The following is a 19,363-nucleotide window of genomic DNA, read 5'->3' as shown; positions in this document are numbered from 1 at the left end:
TAACTGGTCCTAATCTTGACCTGTGGCACTGGTTTTCCCTACATAAGACCCACCAGCATCTGGATCAAGCCTTGATCAAGTCAGAGTCATTTAGTTTTTTGTATTGACCAATACCACAATTCAATCTGATACCATTTACGTAGCTGATATACATTTCAAGTATTCTAGATCAGTTGGAGTACCTGGTTGTTCCACCAGGTGAAGCCTCTCAATGTTTAATACTAGGAGGTAGCTCATGTTGGCAAGCAGAGAGCATTGTGGGGGTTTTGCTAGCAACAGGCACCATGACAAAGACTTATGTGATGCTTAATGACCTTCAACCAGATTGCAAGTGTTTCAATGAAAGCTAAGCGAGCCCCAATCAAATTCTTCGTTTGTTTTTTTTTTTTTGCCCCAATCAAATTGAAATCATTCAGTATTTCGGCCAATACCAAGTACCAATCTGATGCCATTTTCTGAGGTAACATGCACTTCAAGTAATATAGATTAGCTGTAGTACCTGGTTGTTCCACAAGGTGGAGCCTCTTACTGTTTAATACTGTAGAGACCAGAGGAGGTGCCACTAAGACTATAAGTAGTTCATGTTGGCTAGCAAAGAGCATTGTGAGGGTTCAGCTAGTAAAGGGGCACCATGACGAAGACTTCTGTGTTAGTTAATGACATTTTGGAACCGCTAGATACACTTGCAATTGAAATTTGTTTTATTTCAGAAAATGGCATCGAACTGGAATTTGGTATCTATAGATGCAAAATATTTTTAAATTAGGAACAAAAATATGAAAACAACTTTGATCGGGTCGTCCCTAGTATGTAGATATATATTAAATACCTGCAAGGATTAACCGCCTACTTGACAACTGTGAAATTTATTGCCAACTATTTTGATAATCAACCTAAATTCTCTGATTCTGTTTTTTTTTTTCTGGTTTCTTTCCTCCTCTACAACTCAACACACTTTGGAAAACACTGCTGGACATTTTCAATACTTTCTGACACTTTAAGACTAAACAACAAATCGATTAATGCAGAAACTAATTAACAGATGAATCAATGATGAAAATAATCAGGAGTTGCAGCTCTAATGTCTGATGTAGTTTCAGAAATGTGAAATGACTTCATGCACATATCACTGTAGGAATGTTTATTTCATTTGGATGAGCTGTTTCCTCTTGCGTCACAAGCACAAAAATAAGAAACAAAGGAAGTAATGAGGCGGCAATTCTGCAGCAGGAAGTGCCACTGGATGTGATTCCCAACTCTACGATCATCTGAGATTTAGTTCTTGGAAATTCCCTCCTTTTGTAAACTTCCCAAAAGGCAGCGGTTTAATTACAAATTAGCATTTTATGAGGTAACATGACTTTCAAGTAATGTAGATCAGCTGTAGTACCTGCTTGTTCCACCAGGTGGAGTCTATCATTAGACCAGAGGAGGCATCACTCCACCTACAGTTCATGTTGGCAAACAGACTTTTATGACACTTAATGACCTCCAATGAGAACTCGGGTGTTTCAGTGAAAACTGGCCCCAATCAGCTTGAGGTACCCCTTATTAAGACCTTACAATGGAAATCTCCCAATCTGTTTTTGTTTTGTTTTTTTTGCCCCAGTCCAATTGGAGTCATTCAGTATATCATATCCATCAATATCCAGTACCAATACATATCAGCAGGAACCATGACAAAGACTTCTGTGAAGGCAAATGACATTAAGGAACAACTTGATAAATTTTAATGCATTTGAAGTTTGTTTTATTTCAGAAAATGGTATCGGATTGGGACTCGACATCTATAGATGCTAAATATTTTCAAATCAGGAACAAAAATTGGGTCATCTCTAGTATGTCCATATATATAAATACCTGCTACTGACAACTGTGAAATTTATCGCCAACTATTTTGATAATCGAGTAATATATTTGAGTAATTATGACATCTATGACACTGAGTTGAATATCTTTGTCATGTTGAGCTCTGTGAAAAATACTGATCAACATTTTTCACCATTTTATACATCAAACAACCAACTTATAAATCAAGAAAATAATGAAGAGATTAATTAACAATGAAACTAATCAGGAGTTGCAGCTCTAATGTCTGATGTATACCACCATTTAAAAGTTTAGTTTCACTTAAAAATGTCCTTATTTTTGAAAGAAAACTATTTTTTTTCAATGAAGATAACGTTAAATGAACAATAAATCCAGTCTAGACATTGTTAATGTGGTAAATGACTATTCTAGCTGGAAACAGCTGATTTTTAATGGAATATCTCCATAGAGGTACAGAGGAACATTTCCAGCAACCATCACTCCTGTGTTCTAATGCTACATTGTGTTAGCTAATGGTGTTGAAAGGCTAACTGATGATTAGAAAACCCTTGAGCAGTTATGTTAGCACATGAATAAAAGTGTGAGTTTTCATGGAAAACATGGAATTGTCTGGGCGACTCCAAACTTTTGAACGGTAGAGTAGATCTGGAAACATGAAATGACTTCATGCACGTATCTCTGTAGGAAATTTTATTTCTTTGAGCTGTTGCTGCTCAATCACTGCTTTTATTTTTCCTTCTCTTGTCCACAAGCACAAAAATAAGAAACAAAGGAAGTAATGAGGCAACATTTCTGCAGCAGGAAGTGCTCCTGTACTACGATTATCTGAGATTTAGTTCTTGGGAATTCCCTCCATTTCAGAACTTCCCAAAAGGCAGCGCTTTTACTACAGGAGGAGCTGCGTCACGGTCGCAGGTGTTTTATGACTGAAGATCACGTTTTCATTTGTCTCAACAGGATCTGATGAAGCTCTGATTCCAGAATTAGCAGAGCTGAGTGAATAGATGTGTCAGCAGATGAGCAGGGAGAGGGAAGCTTCCTCGCACTGATTCATCTCTTTCCTAAATTCTGCAGCGAAGAGCAGGAAAAGTGGCATAAACACTTCTGGGACGGGGTGAGGAGGTGGGAGGACGTCCAGGATGTTGTTCGAGCTCCAGATCCTGTTTTTCCCAAGAAGCTACGCTAACGCAGGTGCACGACCGGCCGATCCGCCTCCAGCGCCGCCTTCCAACCAAATAAGTCCAGTCCTTCCCCTTGTTCTGGTGGCAGCACCGTCTTATTGGACGTGTTGGCATCGGCAGGCCGAGGAGATTAAGGAGGACACGAGGTTCAGGGATTTGTGTGAGGACTTTTTGTCTTACGTAACATTTATTTTCACCCTTTATCGGCAGTGAAAACATGCATTTGTCAGCCGGCTTGAAAAGCCTGAAGCCTCAGGGGGACGGCTGTTGTGCTCCAGAGGCTCGGGAAAGAAAAGGGAAGAAGGAAAAGGGTCAAGTGAGGCTTTGTTGGGTCGTATTTGCAGCTCGAAGCCGCGGGGCTCTGGAGGTAAAACGTCCATTAAGGCCCCACATGTCTGCCTGCTGGACATGGCGGGATGGAAAGGCTGCTTCTGGTTATGTCCGAGCAGAAATGCTGAGAGTTTAATGAACATAAAAACTCTTCCCTCCAGTCCAACCTCACATCCCCTCCCCGTGAAAAAAAAAAAAAAAGAGAGAAAACCTCTGCAGGGGCTGCGTTTCATTATAAATCATTCTCCAGTTTTTAAGTGCGCTGCTCACAAAAGTTTCCATGACATCATCAGCTGTCGGTCTGGGAAGCCAGTCGCTGCTGTTCAGAAACTCAAACCAGCAGCAGCACCGCAAGACCGGCAGCCACGCATCTGCTGCATGCAGGGAAAAAACCTGCAGCCACGCATCTGCTGCATGCAGGGAAAAAACCTGCAGCACTGCATGTTGGAGGTCAGAGGTCAGGTTCAACAGCAACGAAGAAAAACAAGATGTTAAAACTGTGACTTTTTTCTAAACCGTGTATTGTAATTTCACACATTTTCTCTGTTTTATTAACCCTCGTGTCGTCCTGCGGGTCAAAATTGACCCGTTTTAAAGTTTGAAAATGTAAAAAAAAAAAAAATTTTCACAGTGAAACTTCTGATGTCCACATTTTCAACATTTTTGGGAAATATTTGACCATTTTTTGGTGGAAAAAAAGAAATGTTAAAAAAATGTTTCTTAAGAACATTCACATAAAAATCGACCAAAATCCAGCGAAATTCGCTGGATTTTGGTAGATTTTTATGTGAATGTTCTTAAAGAAAATATTAGAAGTTTTACTGATATATATGTAATTATATATTTTTAGAATTTTTTTGGAAAATTTTTACTCATTTTTTGAAAATATTGACAAGAATGTTCTTGCCAAATTTGGGGGATTTTTTTAAAATAATACTTTTAAGGGAAACTTTTAAGGTATTATTGGAATTTTCTTCTTGAAGGTTTTGCAAATTTTCAAAAACTTGGGGAATTTTTTTGCTGAATTTTTAGATTTTTTTTCAGACAAGGAAACAATATTTTATGGTGCCCGTAAATGAAGACAACAGGAGGGTTAAAAGCAAACACATCAACAGTGGAATGAGACCGGAGCTCCTCCTGACCTCTGAGGCCACGAGGCCGACCAGCACCAGCCTCCAGTCCACTAAATAATAAACACAAATGTGTCGCTTTTCTTTTGCTTTCTACGAATGCAGGATGAGGTTTTCCAAACTGCGGCCTGAACTTTGCTCCCCGATGTCTGACAGAAGCTGTATGGAAGGAAGCGCTAAAAATACGCCATCCAGACTTAAAAGTGAGCCGAGCTGGAGGGATGTGCGTCAGATGGAAGCATTAGCAGGTGGTTGAGCGTCTCTCATCTCACTGCTTTTATTTTCCCTCTCGGCCTGAAGTTCAGCGGGTGCAGCTCAGAGATCAGGTCTGCTGCTACGTGACGCCTCCTGGCCTCCACAGGACGCTTTAACGCCAGATAATGTTTAGACAGCAGCTTAAAATTAGAGCTGAGAGCTGTTTCTAGAAAACTGGACGTGTTTCAATCAGAGCATCAACGTGTCGGACAGAAAGTAAAGTTATTTCAATGAAACGAGCTCAAGATATCCAGAGGTTTGGTCTTCTTTGGATGCACGACTGAAAAAAAAAAAGAAAAAACGAAGCAGAGATCTGATGATTTATAAGTTGCAAGACATCAACATGGGTTTTCCAGTAGAAAAATAACACTAAAATTTACCAAAAAACAGTATTAGATACTTAGATTAAACCTTAAAGTAATACATGAAGTGCTGATTTATCGTTTCAATTTAAATGTTAGACTCAACATGTGTCCACAATGACATAAATCTGGTCAACAATTACCCAAAAATAGTTCAAAACGACAAAATTTCTCTAAAATTCCTAAAATTTGTCTAAATGGTGTCTGAAATGAGATGCAATCTGTCCAAAATGACAGAAAAAGCTTTAAATGACTGTGTCCAAAGAAAGTCAAATTGTGTCCTTAATCACTAAAATGTCCCAAATGACTAAAACTGATCCAAAATTTCTAGAACATCCCACAGATGCTCGATTGGATTGACGTCTAGGGAACTTGGAGGCCAAGTCAACATCTCAGACTGGTTGTTGTGCTCCTCAAACCAATCCTGAACCATTTTTGCTTTGTGGCACGGCACATTATCCTGCTGAAAGAGATCATCAGGGAATACCGTTTCCATGAAAGGGTGCACATGGTCAGCATCAATGCTTAGGTAGGTGGTTCGTGTCAAAGTAACATCCACATGGATGGCGGGACCCAAGGTTTCACAAAGCATCACTCTGCCCCCGCTGGTTGGCCTTCTTCCCGTAGTGCATCCTGGTGCCACAGCATACCTTCAGGATCTATCAAAGTCCAGATACCACAGCACACCTTCAGGGTCTAATGGAGTCCATTAGACGGGTCAGGAACTAACGCAATATTAGGCCTGTGGTCATAATGTTATGCCTGATGGTTGTATACTTGTTAATTTCTGCCACTTTTAGTGCAAAAACCAGCGTGTGCACCCACAGAAACATGCAAAGTTCTAGTAGTTGAACTCTTTCCACCCTCTATCATCCCACGAGATACTCAGACCCAACAGACGACACATGGAGCGTATTGTGTAAAAATACCTCTTTTTTTTATTGAATTTCCGTCATTACAATTGCACACAATCAGTTTGAGCAATCTAAAATATTTATAGAAATTCATTGAGCTCTAAATGAACAGTCATCAGTCTTTAGCAGAGGCTTAAAGAGACGTGTAAATATACTGAGAACTTCACTTCCCACGGGGCCCGGCGCCGTAGCCGCGGCAACCCTCCCCGAAAACCCACCCAACAGCAACGAATAAGAACCCGTCGTCCACGTACAGTAGCATCTCTGGGTCCCCCCCCACCCTGAATCAAAGAAGAACACGACAGCGCAACACCAGAATCACGTACAGCTGAGGAGACCAGGGTTGAACCAGAGAAACACGAAGCTCCACCGAGTCACAAGTCATGGATTGGAGAAATGTGCAACAGAAAGAACCAAATAAAACCCGTCCGAAGCTTCTAGAAGTTTCTTCCGATTCTCACCTCGACATCCAGTAAAACCTCCTCATCCAGAGATACGTGCCGGTGGTGGGATAAACTCAGAGGAGCCGTGATGGGATGTGAAAATAGTCCGTTTCCACTCGGACATCCTGCCCTGGTAACCCCCGGCGACGCAGCTTTACTCAGCAGGTGAGAAAAGACACAAATAGACTCGCGGATGGGAAATCCCACATGAACATGCAAGCAGACATGTATGAAGGCAAGAAAAAAAAACCCCGTTAAACTCGGTGACGGTTTATTTATAAAGATAAACAGTGAGCGGGTCGGACAGGAAGAGACGCCTGATTGGACTCCAGTCTGTCCTCAATGAAAAGTCAATACGAGTCGACGCTGACCTGAAGAGTCACAGAATCAAAACCATGAGGTTCTGGAGCAGGTAAAGGCCAAGTCTGGTTTATCTGAACGTTCTTATTGATGTTTTTGTTGAGTCAGGAGTCACAGAAATGTAACATGAATCATTTTAACCCTCTGAACCCCAGCAGCAGCTTTGAGAAGCGAGATATTGTTAAAAAATAATTTAAACAATCACAAAAATGACCCCATTTACCAGAGTTAGAAACTATAAAAACAGAAAAAAATGGTCTGATTTTTAATGTTCAGTCTGTCCGTGTGGTTCCACTGGGAATATTAACAAAATCTAAGCCTAAAATCATGACATTTTCATGTGAAAATCTATTTAATTTGCTAAAACTCAACAGTTTGCTTCAACCTGATTCTGTAAATATAAAAAGAAATGTTTTAACCATCTGAAAACCACCAGTAGGTTTTAGAAGCATGACAGTTTTGAAAAACTGCAAAAATGACCCCATTTATCAGAGCTAGAAACTACAAAAATTGAAAAAATCTTTGGCTTTTTCATTTCAGATACTCGTGATCATGCGAGAATTGTGGTTTAATCGGGAAAACTAACCAAATCTAAGCTTAAAATTGTGACATCATATCAAAATCAATTAAATTTGCCAAAAATTAACGAAGTTCTATAAATATAACATGAAACTTGATGTGCCGTAATTTGATCAGGAAAATTAACTAAATTTAAGCTTCAAATAGTGAGATTTTCATATCAAAATCAGTTAAATTTGTCAAAAATCAACTGTTTGCTTTAACCAGATTCTGTTAATATAAAATGAAAATTTTTAACTGTCTGAGCCCGAAAATCCACCAGGAGGATGCAAAAAACAAACAAAAAAATGATCCCATTTATCAGAGCCAGAAACTGTTAAAACAGAAAAGAATGTTGGTTTTCCCATTTCTACACAGTATTTTAACTAATTTTGTGAGACGTGTGGTTCCATTGGGAAAATTAACCAAATCTAAGCTTAAAATTGTGACATTATTATTATCAAAATCAATTTAATTCACCAAAACTCAACTGTTTGCTGTAACCAGATTCTGTAAATAAAACATGAAACTTTTTAACTAGGTTCAAGTAGGTTTTAGCAGCATGTTATCGGTAACAAAATCACCAAAATTACACCATTTATCAGAGCCAGAAACTATAAAAACAGAAAAAATGTTGATTTTTCCATTTCTAGACAGTCCTTGAAGTAATTACATAGGATGTTTGGTTGAATCATGAAAATTAACCAAATATTGCAACATTTATCAGAGCCAGACACTATAAAAACAGAAAAATCTTTGACTTTTTAATGTTCAGACAGTATTCAAACTAATCATGTAAGATCTGGGGGTTAATCGTAAAAATTTACCAAATCTAAGCTTAAAATTGAGTATCAGATTGAGTGTTTAAGTAACTTTAACAGCCTAAACAACCAAAACTTAACAAAAAACTATTTGAAATGGACAAAAAAAGCAGGAAACAGCAGTTCTTTGTAGTACGTTTGTGTCTCTTAGTGGTTATATTACACCTTGTCATGGTTAGTTTACGTTTTTGCATCTACTTGTCATTTTGTGTCACTTTTTAGTCAATTCCATATTTCTGTGGTAAATTTGCTTCTCTAAGTGGACATTTTGTGTCTCATTTTCGTAGGTTCAGGTCTTTTTGGGGTGTTTGCATTTCCTAGGAACCATTTTGTGTCTTTTTGAATAGTTTTTTCCCTCTCTTTGAGGTAATTTTGCATCTTTTTGGGACAATTTTGCATCAATTTTGTGTTCATTTGCACCTGCTTGGTTCATTTTGCATCTATGTTAATTCATTTGAGGTTCAGACCAGATGATTCTAACTGATTTTGATCCATGTTTAGAGCACAGATCGAGCCTTTAAGTAACGTTAATGCAGCTTAAATGACCAAAACTTAATAAAAACCGACTGAAGACAGACAAAAAAGCAGGAAACAGCAGAGCTTTGTGTCTCTTAGTGGTTATTTCACACCTTTTAATGGTCGTTTCATGTCTTTGCATTGGTTTTGCATCTATTTGTTGTCATTTTGTGTCATTTTTTAGTCACTTCCATCTTTTTGTAGCAAATTTGTATCTCAATGTGGACGTTTTGTCTCCTTTTTGTACGTTCAGGTGTTTTTGAGGTGTTTGTATTTCATAGGAACCATTCTGTGTCTTTTTGAAACATTTTTTTCCTCTCTTCATGGTAATTTTGCATCTTTTTGGGTACATTTTACATCATTTTATGTTCATTTGCACCTTTTTGGTTAATTTTGCATCCATTTTAATTCATTTGAGGGTCGGAACGGATGACTTTGATCCATGTTTAGAGCACAGATCAAGCTTTTAAGTAGCTTTAACGTAGTTTAAGTGACCAAAACTCAACAAAAACCGACTGCAGATGGAGAAAAAAGCAGAAATATCAAGAAACAACCAGCAGCAAAACATTAAAAAGGCAAGAAGCTGATGTAAACCATCCAAGTGTGACTTTAACCCGCCGTTCTAACAGCATTTCAAGTTTCTTGTTTTGACATTAGAGTAGTTCTTGCATAAAGGCTGGACTTCGACACTTTCTGCCCTCAGAAATCATCGTGAGAAAAAAAAGTCAAGAACCAAAAGGCAACGACGGACGAAAAGAAAGAAAAGGCAGCGGAGCGAGGAGGAAGTGGACAGGAAGTGGACAGGAAGTGGAGAGGTGATGCCATGCAGCGTGGAGAGGGAGGAGCTGATCCCTGGTCGTCCTGATCACAACACAGGATTCCTCCTTTTCTATAAAGAGGCACATAGAAGGCTTGCAAGTTACCGTTTCAAAGCATCTGGAGCCAAGAAGAACACGACAAAAAAACACACGCCGTCCACACAAACGCACACAGAAGAGTCTCTAATGGAGCGTCAAGTTTCCAGAGGAGGAACAGCAGTCGTAATAAATAAGAGGAACTGCAGGAAACACGTCCGGAGTAAATAATAACAACAAGGATTCAGAGAATATTAAGATAAGAAGAAGAAGAGCAACAACGTCCAGTTCCTTTCCTGTCGAACGTGGAGTGGAGAGGGTTGTGATTGGCTCAGAACAGACGACAACATCAACACACACTCACACACACATACACACACACACACACACTCACACACAAATACCACTTAATAATGTGTTTGTGGTTTGCAGGGCTGCACGGCTGCATCAGTTCGGCCTCACAGCTCCTCTGTATTCTCAGACTCACGTGCTTTTATAACTTCAGATTGAAAAAACTGAATTGGAATCACAGAAGTCAAAGAATCCAACACAATTTGTGACTAAAACTTTTTGAATCTGCATGAAATGAGGAGATGAATGAAACCCGACGGGGCTGCAGAAGAATAACTTCATGAATAAAATGCGCATGTTTTTGCAACTCTAGAGTGAAAAAACTGAGTTAGAATTGAGGAAATCAATGAATCCATCTAATTTTCTAAAACTTCTCAAATCTAGACAGAACGAGGAGATGCTTGAGTTAAATCTGATGAATTAAACCTGACTTGCTTTCAGAAACACAGCAAGGCTGCAGAAGAATAGTTACATGAAAAAATGCTGCATCCTGAACCCTGTGAACACAGCATTTTGAAATGTGTTTGTGCAGTTTGAGAGTGAAAAAACTGAGTTAGACTCAATTAATTGAACACAATTTCAGGCGAAAACTTGTCAAACACTTTTGGCATCAGGAGATGCATGTGTTCAGTCTGACGCATTAAACCCAACTTGCTTTCAGAAGCATGACGACACTGCAGGAGGATAATTTAATGAAATAGTGCTGCATCCTAAACCTTGTGAACACAAGATTTTGAAATGTGTTTGTGGTTCACAGAGCTGCCCGTGCAATTTTAACTCCGTGATTCATGAATTTTTGCAACTCCAGGGTGAAAAAACTGAGTTTTAATCCACAAAATCCAACACAATTCCTGACTAAAACTTTTTGAATCTGGACAAAACGAGGAGATCCATTAAACCTGACCAGCTCTCAGAAACATGACTAGGCTGTAGGAGAACAATTTAATAAAATAATGTTGCATCCTAAACCTTGTGAACACACATCATTGGCTGTGTCGCAACTTCAGAGTGAAAAAACTGACTTAGATTCGAGGAGATCAATGAATCTACCTAATTTTCTGACTAAAACTTCTCAAATTTAGACAGAACGAAAAGATGCATGTATTTAATCTGCTGCATTAAACCCGACTTGCTCTCAGAAACACGACGAGGCTGCAGAAGGAAAATTTCATCCAAATATGCTGCCAGAAAAAATCTTCTTGTATCTCAACTCAGAGAAAAACTGCCTCTAGAGCCGAGCTAAGAACAGAAACCATTCTGAAGTGTTTGTGGTTCTCAGAGCTGCATCGCAGTTCTATCTTGCAGCTACTCTTCAACATCGGCCTCAATGTGATTTTGCAATTTCAGAGAGAAAAAACTGAGTTAAAATCAAGGAAATCAAAGAATCCAACAAAATTTCTGACGAAAACTTTTCAAATTTGGACAGAATGAGGAAACGCATTAAACCCGACATGCTGAGGGAAAAAAATCATCCAAAAAATGTTTCCAAAAAATGTTTTATCTCAACTCTGAGTGCAGAAACTGCATCAAGAACTGCAAACATACATTAGTTAATAATGTGTTGGTTTGAAAAGCCTTTTGTCTTTGAAAAAATCGTCAAAATGACAGCATTTATCAGAGCCAGAAACTGTACAAAATGAGAGAATTTTTGGATTTTGTAACGTCAGGCAGAGCTTGAACTAAACTCTGTCGGGAAACTTGACAAAAAATTAACCTGAAAACCATGATATTTAATCTGAATCAAAAATTTGCCAAAAATAAACCGTTTTCTCTCAACAGATTCTGTGAAAAAATAAAAAATCTTAGCCTGTTTGTGCAAATTTGAAGCCATGACTGACTCAGCTGTGACAGATAGTTTCAAGACAAAAATTCAAATAGAGAGGAAAATCAAACCTACCGGATCAATAAAATGCTACATGGCTCAGAAACAGTGAACAGAGGAGGAAGTTGTTGGAGATACATTCAGCATGGTGAAACATCTTTCTAGATGATGAACAGAGTAGTCTGAATGTAAATAGTTAAATATCTATAATATGTGGAGGCATAATTGTGTTCCACTATTGGGAACAGCAGTGGAAATGTGTCGATTTCAGGTTTCTTTCAATTTTTGCTAAATAAATAATTCAACATTTTCAGGTTGTTTTTAGTATTTTTGTCATTCTAAGACATTTTGGAGTTCTCTCTCTGTCTTTTTTCTGTTTCCATAGAGGTGCAGGACTTTATACTGCAGCAAAAATGAGCCACGGTGAAGAAAAACAGCTTTATCTGTCACAATGTAATCCAAAAAATGTCCCACAAAAGTCTTTTTGTGAAAAACTGCCTCCAGAGCCGAGCAGCCCCACAATCACACGTTAACCATACATCAGCTCACACACACTGTAACACACTCAGGCAGCACAAAGAGCACAAAACCTGACCTCGGCTGGAACCAGGGATAAAGCAGTGAAGTGCAGTACCTGTAAGTGGCCACCGGGGGCCCTGAAGTCTGCAGCTGCTCCTCACTGGCCGTCTGAGCCCGTTTCTACCCACAGATAAACTCTGTACATGCAGTCAATTAATAATCTGATGCAACACGTTGCTTGGAGTATGCAAACATTTAGATTATACACAGAGAGCACTATATCGTCGGTATATCGCCTGAACCTCTGCAGCACAAAGGACTTGGTTCAGGAGGCTTCAGAGCTGAGCGGATCTAATCAGAGGGAGCTTTTTGCATACAGGTAATGATTCCAGATTACGTGAGGCTCCGCCCACCGGGTCAGGTGATGCAGGCAGGTGGACGAACAGGTGGGGGAGTCCTGCAGGTAGCAGGAGCTGCTTTGTCGGTGCTTTTTCTTTGTCGTATTTTTTCGTCTCCAGCGGATCCTCCCTCCTCCGGCTGAGAGCTGCAACTCAGTCCCCCAGGATGACCTTCACAAAGCTGGCCACGTCGGTCTCTTTGGCCTCGTGGGAGGTGAAGAAGGGATGTTGCTGAGGAGGAGACGGACATCGAGTTAGTCGGAGCGGACGAAGAAATCATGACAGCAACAGCTCTGAAGAAGTTGATCCCGACAAACATCTGTAAAAAGGCGTCCATGCCTCAGAAATCAAAGAAGACAAACATGGTGTGGGTGTGTTTACCTCGTCTGTTTGTGGTCATCTTGCACCTTGTAGTGGTCTTTATTTTTATTTTTTTGCTTTTGCTCTTATTTGTTGTCATTCTGCATCTTTTTGTGGTAATTTTGCATCTTGAACCCATCTTTTTGTGCCTCTTTGTATTAGTTTTGCATCATTTTGTGGTCATGTTACATCTGTTTATATTCATTTTACATCTTTAGTGGTCATTTTGCATCATTTTGTGGTTGTTGTACATCTATTTATGGTCATTTTGCATGTTTTTACGGTCATTTTGAGTAATTTTGCATTTTTTGTAGTAATTTTGCATCTTGACCCCATCTTTTTGTGCCTCGTTTCATTAGCATTGCATCTTTTTGTGGTCATATTATATCCGTTTATGGTCATTTTGCATCTTTAGTGGTCATGCTGCATCTATTTATGGTTACTTTGCATGTTTTTACAGTCATTTGACATCTTAAACAGTAATTTTGCATGTTTTTACAGTCATTTTGCACCTTGACCCTATCGTTTTGTGACTCTTTGTATTAGTTTTGCATCTTTTTGTGGTAATTTTGCAGCTATAGTGAAAATTTCGCATCTTTAGCAGTAATTCTGCATCTTTTTGTGTCTCTTTGCATTCGTTTTGCATCTTTTTGTGGTAATTTTGCAGCTATAGTGAAAATTTTGCATCTTTAGCAGTAATTCTGCATCTTTTTGTGTCTCTGCATTCGTTTTGCATCTTTTTGAGGTCATGTTAGATCTATTTATGGGCATTTTGCATCTTTCAGTGGTAATTTTGCATCTTTTTGTGGTCATGTTACATCTATTTACAGTCATTTTGCGGCAATTTTGCACCTTGGCCCCATCTTTTTGTGTCTATTTGCATTAGTTTTGCATCTTTTATGATCATGTTACATCTTTAGTGGTCATTTTGCATCTTTAGTGGTAATTTTGCATTTTTGTTGTCATTGCACATCAATTTATGGTCATTTTGGATTTTTTTTACAGTCATTTTGCATCTTTAGTGGTAATTTTGCATCCTTTTATGGTAATTTTTGCATCTTTAGTGAAAAATTTAGCATCTTTAGCAGTAACTTTTGCATGTTTTTGTGGTAGTTTTGCATCTTGAACCCATCTTTTTGTGTCTCGCTGCATTAGTTTTGCATCTTTTGTGGTCATGTTACATCTTTAGTGGTCATTCTGCATCTTCAGTGGTAATTTAGCATCTTTAGTGGTAATTTTGCATCTTTTTGTGGTCATTGCACATCTATTTATGGTCATTTTGCAATTTTTAAGGTCATTTTGCATCTTTTTGTGGTAATTTTCCATCTTGAACCCATCTTTTTGTGCCTCTTTGCATTAGTTTTGCATCTTTTTGTGGTCACGTTACAACTGTTTATGGTCATTTAGCAGATTTAGTGGTAATTGTGCATCTTTTTGTGGCCATGATACATCTATTTACGGTCATTTTGCATCATTTTGTGGTAAGTTTGCATCTTTAGCAAAAATTCTGCATCTTTAGCAGCAATTTTGCATGTTTTTGTGGTCATTCTGCACCTTGACTCCATCTTTTTGTGCCTCTTGAGCTTTAGTTTTGTATTTATTTGTGATCATTTTGCATCTTTTGCAGTTACAGTGCATCATTTGTCGCCATTGTGCACCTCGAAACCATGGTTTTGTGCCTCTTTGCATTAGTTTTGCATTTCTTTGTGTTCATTTTGTATCTTTTAGTGGTAATGTTGCTTCATTTTCTGGTCATTTTTCATATTTTGCGGTGTTCTGCATCTTTTTTCAGTCAATTTGCATCTATTCGGGGTCATTTTGCATTTATTTGTAGTGACTCAGTGTCTATTTCGTTCTCTGTTTTCACCTCTTAGTGGTCATGTTATATATCTTTGCATTGGTTCGTGTGGTGTGTAGTCCGTTTGTGTTCATTTTTCACCTCACAGTGTCACTTTGCCTCTCTTTTGGTCACTTCACTCTCTTTCTGCTGTCTGAATCTCTTTCTGGTTGCACCTGACAGCAGAGCTAGTTTGATTGATTTTCTAACAATAAACATTAACACTTGTCCCTTCAGTGTCTGTACAGTTGGTTCATTTATTAATCCCTCTGTTGATGTTATTACTGAAGTGTATTTACTCGTCTCCTCAGATGCGAAGGCGAAGGTCTGTCTTATTCTGCCCTCTAATGTCTGATTTACAGCATTACAAGCGATCCTTCTGTCAGGATTCTAACAGTAAGACAGCAATAAGGAACCACTCACCATGAGTTCTGTGTAAGTCGGCCGCTCTTTGGAAACTTTCTTTAAGCTGCAGGAAAAAACAAAACAAAACAAACAATCACCATGAATCAATAAATGCTAATCAGCACCATGGCCACTTTTAGTTCCTACAGATTCTACAAATCAAGAGTTTATCAAATATTATTAATTTTTGCAGAACACGAAATAAAATCTGAAGTGAATCGGACTGCAGGAACAGCTGGACAGATGTGTTTGGATGACAGAACCAGAAACAATAAAAGGATCCTCCACAGATCACACAGAGTTAAATGCTCGTGTCTTCCCACTACATGGATACCTGCATATGTAACCAGGCAACCAAGAAAGTAGAAAACAAAATGTAGGAAACAGAAGCAAATGATCACAGAGTTCACGTCTCACAGGAGAAGAAGAAGAAACACAAAGAACAGACAGGTAGAAACACAAAGATGTTACAGAAACTATCAGAGCTAATCAGGAGATGGAAGAAAAATAAACTCATCTTGGAGGTTTTAAGTAAAGAAAGTGTAGTAGCGTCTAAATCAACTGATTGTTGCAGAAAAAAAACCAATATGTTGTCTTGAAGTGAACTAAATGACTCCACCTGAAGACTTATTAGCATAAATGATATCTAAATCAGCATAAAGAACCAGTATCTGCAGCATATAGAATCAATCATCAGGATAAAAAAGAAAGAAAAAAGACCAGAGAGGGACAAAGTGGAGAAATAGAGTTAAATATGGTAAAATGCAAAACACAGAATTTCAACATAAATAAATTAGCAAAGCAAACGTCAATATAAATTAAATAATAAGTAAAAGTGAGTAAATGAGGAGATGTCACATAAAAGCAAGTCAGTAAAAATGGCTTTTAAGACGTGAACTGATACTCTCCTCAGATGGGACACTCCACAGCCGAGGGGTCTTAATGGGAAAAACTCTTTAGTTCTAAACCTCGACAATAGAACAGTCAGAAGAACCGGACCTGAGCATCCAAGGCTGAGAAATGGCTCATGTGGGGTCAGCATTTTTGTTATATATCTTGGGGACAGACAGTGATGAGTTTAAATTATGATTAATACAATCGACTCTGAAACGAACAGGAAGCCAGGGGAGGGAGGAAACGATCGGAGTAACATAACGTCTGTTTTGAATGTGGTGAAGAAAATACCAGACCTTTTGCTGCAGATACTTAACGTCACGTGTCACTCCATTACCCACGGTTTCCACAATTCTTTTATCTTTTACTGTGTGCTACTGTCTGCCAGATCCCCCTCTTACCTTTTGTTGTCACACCTTTGCTATCTGCAATTGTTTACCAGACTCCTTGATTCCATTACCCTGTTGTTCTGTTGTCTTCCCGTCGGTCACTGATTAGCAACCATACGCAAACTAACCACTATTGACCCTGTAGTTACATACAGCCCTCCCTACCGTTGATCCATCCTCTGACATTCCTATAAAATGTGGACCCTGAAAATGGTCTGGGTCGACTTACCTTTGCAAACCCATGCTCTGTGTTGGTAAATCCACCGTATTACCAGAAATACCAATAAAACACCCCACTACAGCAAACTACGAAGGACTAAGAGTGAAATTTCTTCAACAAATGTTTAATCGAATGTTTGGTGGGTGTCACTTAAATGTATTAAACGCAAACTGCCATGAAAGCACAAAACAAAAAAGTTCAGTTCCATGAACAAACTCCAAGTGTGATTCTCCCTGGACCATAAACAGCTGACAGGATCCCTTCATAGCACCTCTCTGTACTTTCTCTGTGGTTTCCCTGCAGGTTTCTTAAGGTGTGCTAGTCCGCCACCACCAGAGTATCTCGACGCTCCAGTAAACAACCCCAGTCCTCCCCTGGTGGAGGCTGCAGCCTTTGTTAGATAGGCTTTGGAGACAAATGGCACTTTTCGACTAGCACCTACTCGGCTCGACTCGACTCAGTTTAGGTCGTTTTCCATTACAATTGAGTACCACCTCATCGTGGGTAGAGTTGTCATAGCACGGCGAAGTCACTTACCGTCATTTGTGTGCGACACAAGTATAACACAACAATGGAGGACATGGAGGCGATGGTACACCTGCTGCTTTGTCTATGGCTTTTTGTCAGATTCGGAGTAAAAGAAGAGAGGCAGAGAAAGCTGAGAAAGCCGTCACTGCTGCCATTTTTTTTTTAATGCCGGGTTTGGTTTTCGTGAAGGAGTCGCTCTCGTGTGTCATCACTCACTGTCCAATCAGTGGCCTGTACTCTGTAGACGTCACATTATCGGCTCGACTCAGCTCGCTTGGAACACCGGCCAAGTAGGTACTAAAATAGTATCTGGTACCAGGTACTACATCCCAATGGAAAACCTCACAAATCGAGTAGAGTCGAGCCAAGTCCAGCCGAGTAGGTGCTAATGGAAAAGCACCATAAAACAACCCCATGCCTTCCACCTAACTGATGGACTCCTGCTGGCGTGGTCTGAGGACAAAGGGACTTGATGTTGGGGATCACGAAGGCAGAGGTAGGGTTAGCCTCCAGGTTTTACTCCTTCCTTTACTTCATGTGTATCAGGGTAACATCATTCTTTTATCCTTAAAAGTTGTAAAAACACGGGTCTGTTCCTCCTGTCACCAAAAATAATGGATTAATCCAGGAAGGCTGCAGATGTAGAACATTTCTCTAATGAAAGTAAAACCAAAGATTGTCTGACTAATAACAATTTGGTCAGATAAGAGCCGATCAACCAGTTGACCAGGACACTACAGCTCTACTTAGATAAGATCCAGAGTAGTAGTAGTAGCAAGATTCTTACTACTTTTTTTACTTTGTAACACACAGTCAGAAGCATCTATTGGTGAGATCACGAGTCTGATTCATCCCGGTTTTCAACAGGTTTGACTCAGTTTCTGTCAAGTCCAAACACAAAGCTGTTTGGCAGCTGCCAGAAACACCAGAAGAAGAACAACTTCTGCACTTTGGCACTTTAAACAGATATTCACACAAACACACCGATGAGTCATCAGGGTAAGTGGAATCAACATCCTTGCCGGCTGCTGCCTCATCCACTAAACTGTTCACCGACAGTACGAGCTGCTCTCTAATCTCAGCTGTATGAGTAATACTATATATACGTTCAAAGAGGTGGATGCATTCACACATTTGCAACATCTGGATGTGGTTACATTCGGCTTTTACGATATCAGACACTGTAAAGGTGTAGTAAGAGTAAATGAAGACACAGCCGATCCAGCAGACAAAAACTTAGAATAACAGATCATTTCTCTGCAGAGATCATGTTCTGTTTTTGACCATTAATCTACAAAAACATCAAATATTTGCCAGCTTTAGCTTCTCACATCCAATGATTTGCTGCTTATCTCTTGTTTAAACTACATATTTACATTCTCTCAGTCTGTTCTGGCTCCAGACTCATCACAGTACCAATCCCAGTTTGCCAGGACCTTTGCTGTCATTTAGCTTCTGTAACTGGTCCTGTCAGCTTTCAATTCAGTGTCAGTTTTAGCGTTATACTTTAGGTCTGTCCCACCTAGTATTTATACGTGAACAATGTAACGTTTTCCACTGAATCATGAATCAACAGCTCTTAGTTGTCTGTCTAGGAAACTAACTGGTACTGGCTCTAGTTTATTAACTTATTTTCCATTCATTTCATGTATAACTTATCCAATTTTCTTCCCAAAAACTAATATATAACAAGCACGTCCTCAATAGCTTCTTCCATTCCACTTACTGTTAAAACCAAATTGCATAAAACTAATTTACAGCTACAAAGGTCTAATGAGTGAGGCTACCAAGACAACTATGACTCCTCTGAAGGAGTTACAAATTTGACTGGAGATGGAAGATACATACAACATACAACTGTTTGTTCTTCACCAGTCAAAGCTTTATGGGAGACAAAGAGAAAGGTTCTGTTTGAAAAAGCTCAAATTAAATCTGGACTAGAGTTCACCAGAAGACATGTGGAGACCCTGAAGACACCTGGAAGAAGGTTCTTTGGTCTGAGGAGACCAGAATTTAGCTTTTTTAGCCATCAGACTAGATGTTGTTTGGCGGACAGCAAACACTGAACATCATCACAAACACACCA

General features: G+C 39.2%; 1 protein-coding gene across 1 annotated transcript in view; it reads right to left on the bottom strand.

Moving 5' to 3' along the window:
- Positions 1-6,003: 6,003 nt before the first annotated feature.
- map2k6 (mitogen-activated protein kinase kinase 6) overlaps positions 6,004-19,363 on the bottom strand; it is a 50,646-nt gene continuing 37,286 nt past the window's right edge. Inside the window, exons 11-12 of the mRNA XM_055004430.1 lie at positions 15,265-15,310; positions 6,004-12,875 (exon numbers count right to left, since the gene is read on the bottom strand). Coding sequence (XP_054860405.1) covers positions 12,798-12,875; positions 15,265-15,310 — 124 coding nt within the window. The 3' untranslated portion in view covers positions 6,004-12,797. The remainder of the gene's footprint in view (positions 12,876-15,264; positions 15,311-19,363) is intronic.

Source organism: Amphiprion ocellaris, chromosome 18 (genome assembly GCF_022539595.1).
Source record: "Amphiprion ocellaris isolate individual 3 ecotype Okinawa chromosome 18, ASM2253959v1, whole genome shotgun sequence".
In the NCBI taxonomy this organism is placed as follows: Eukaryota; Metazoa; Chordata; class Actinopteri; family Pomacentridae; genus Amphiprion; species Amphiprion ocellaris.
The sequence above is the reverse complement of the archived record's forward strand: the minus strand, read 5'-3'. Positions and strand labels throughout refer to the sequence as shown.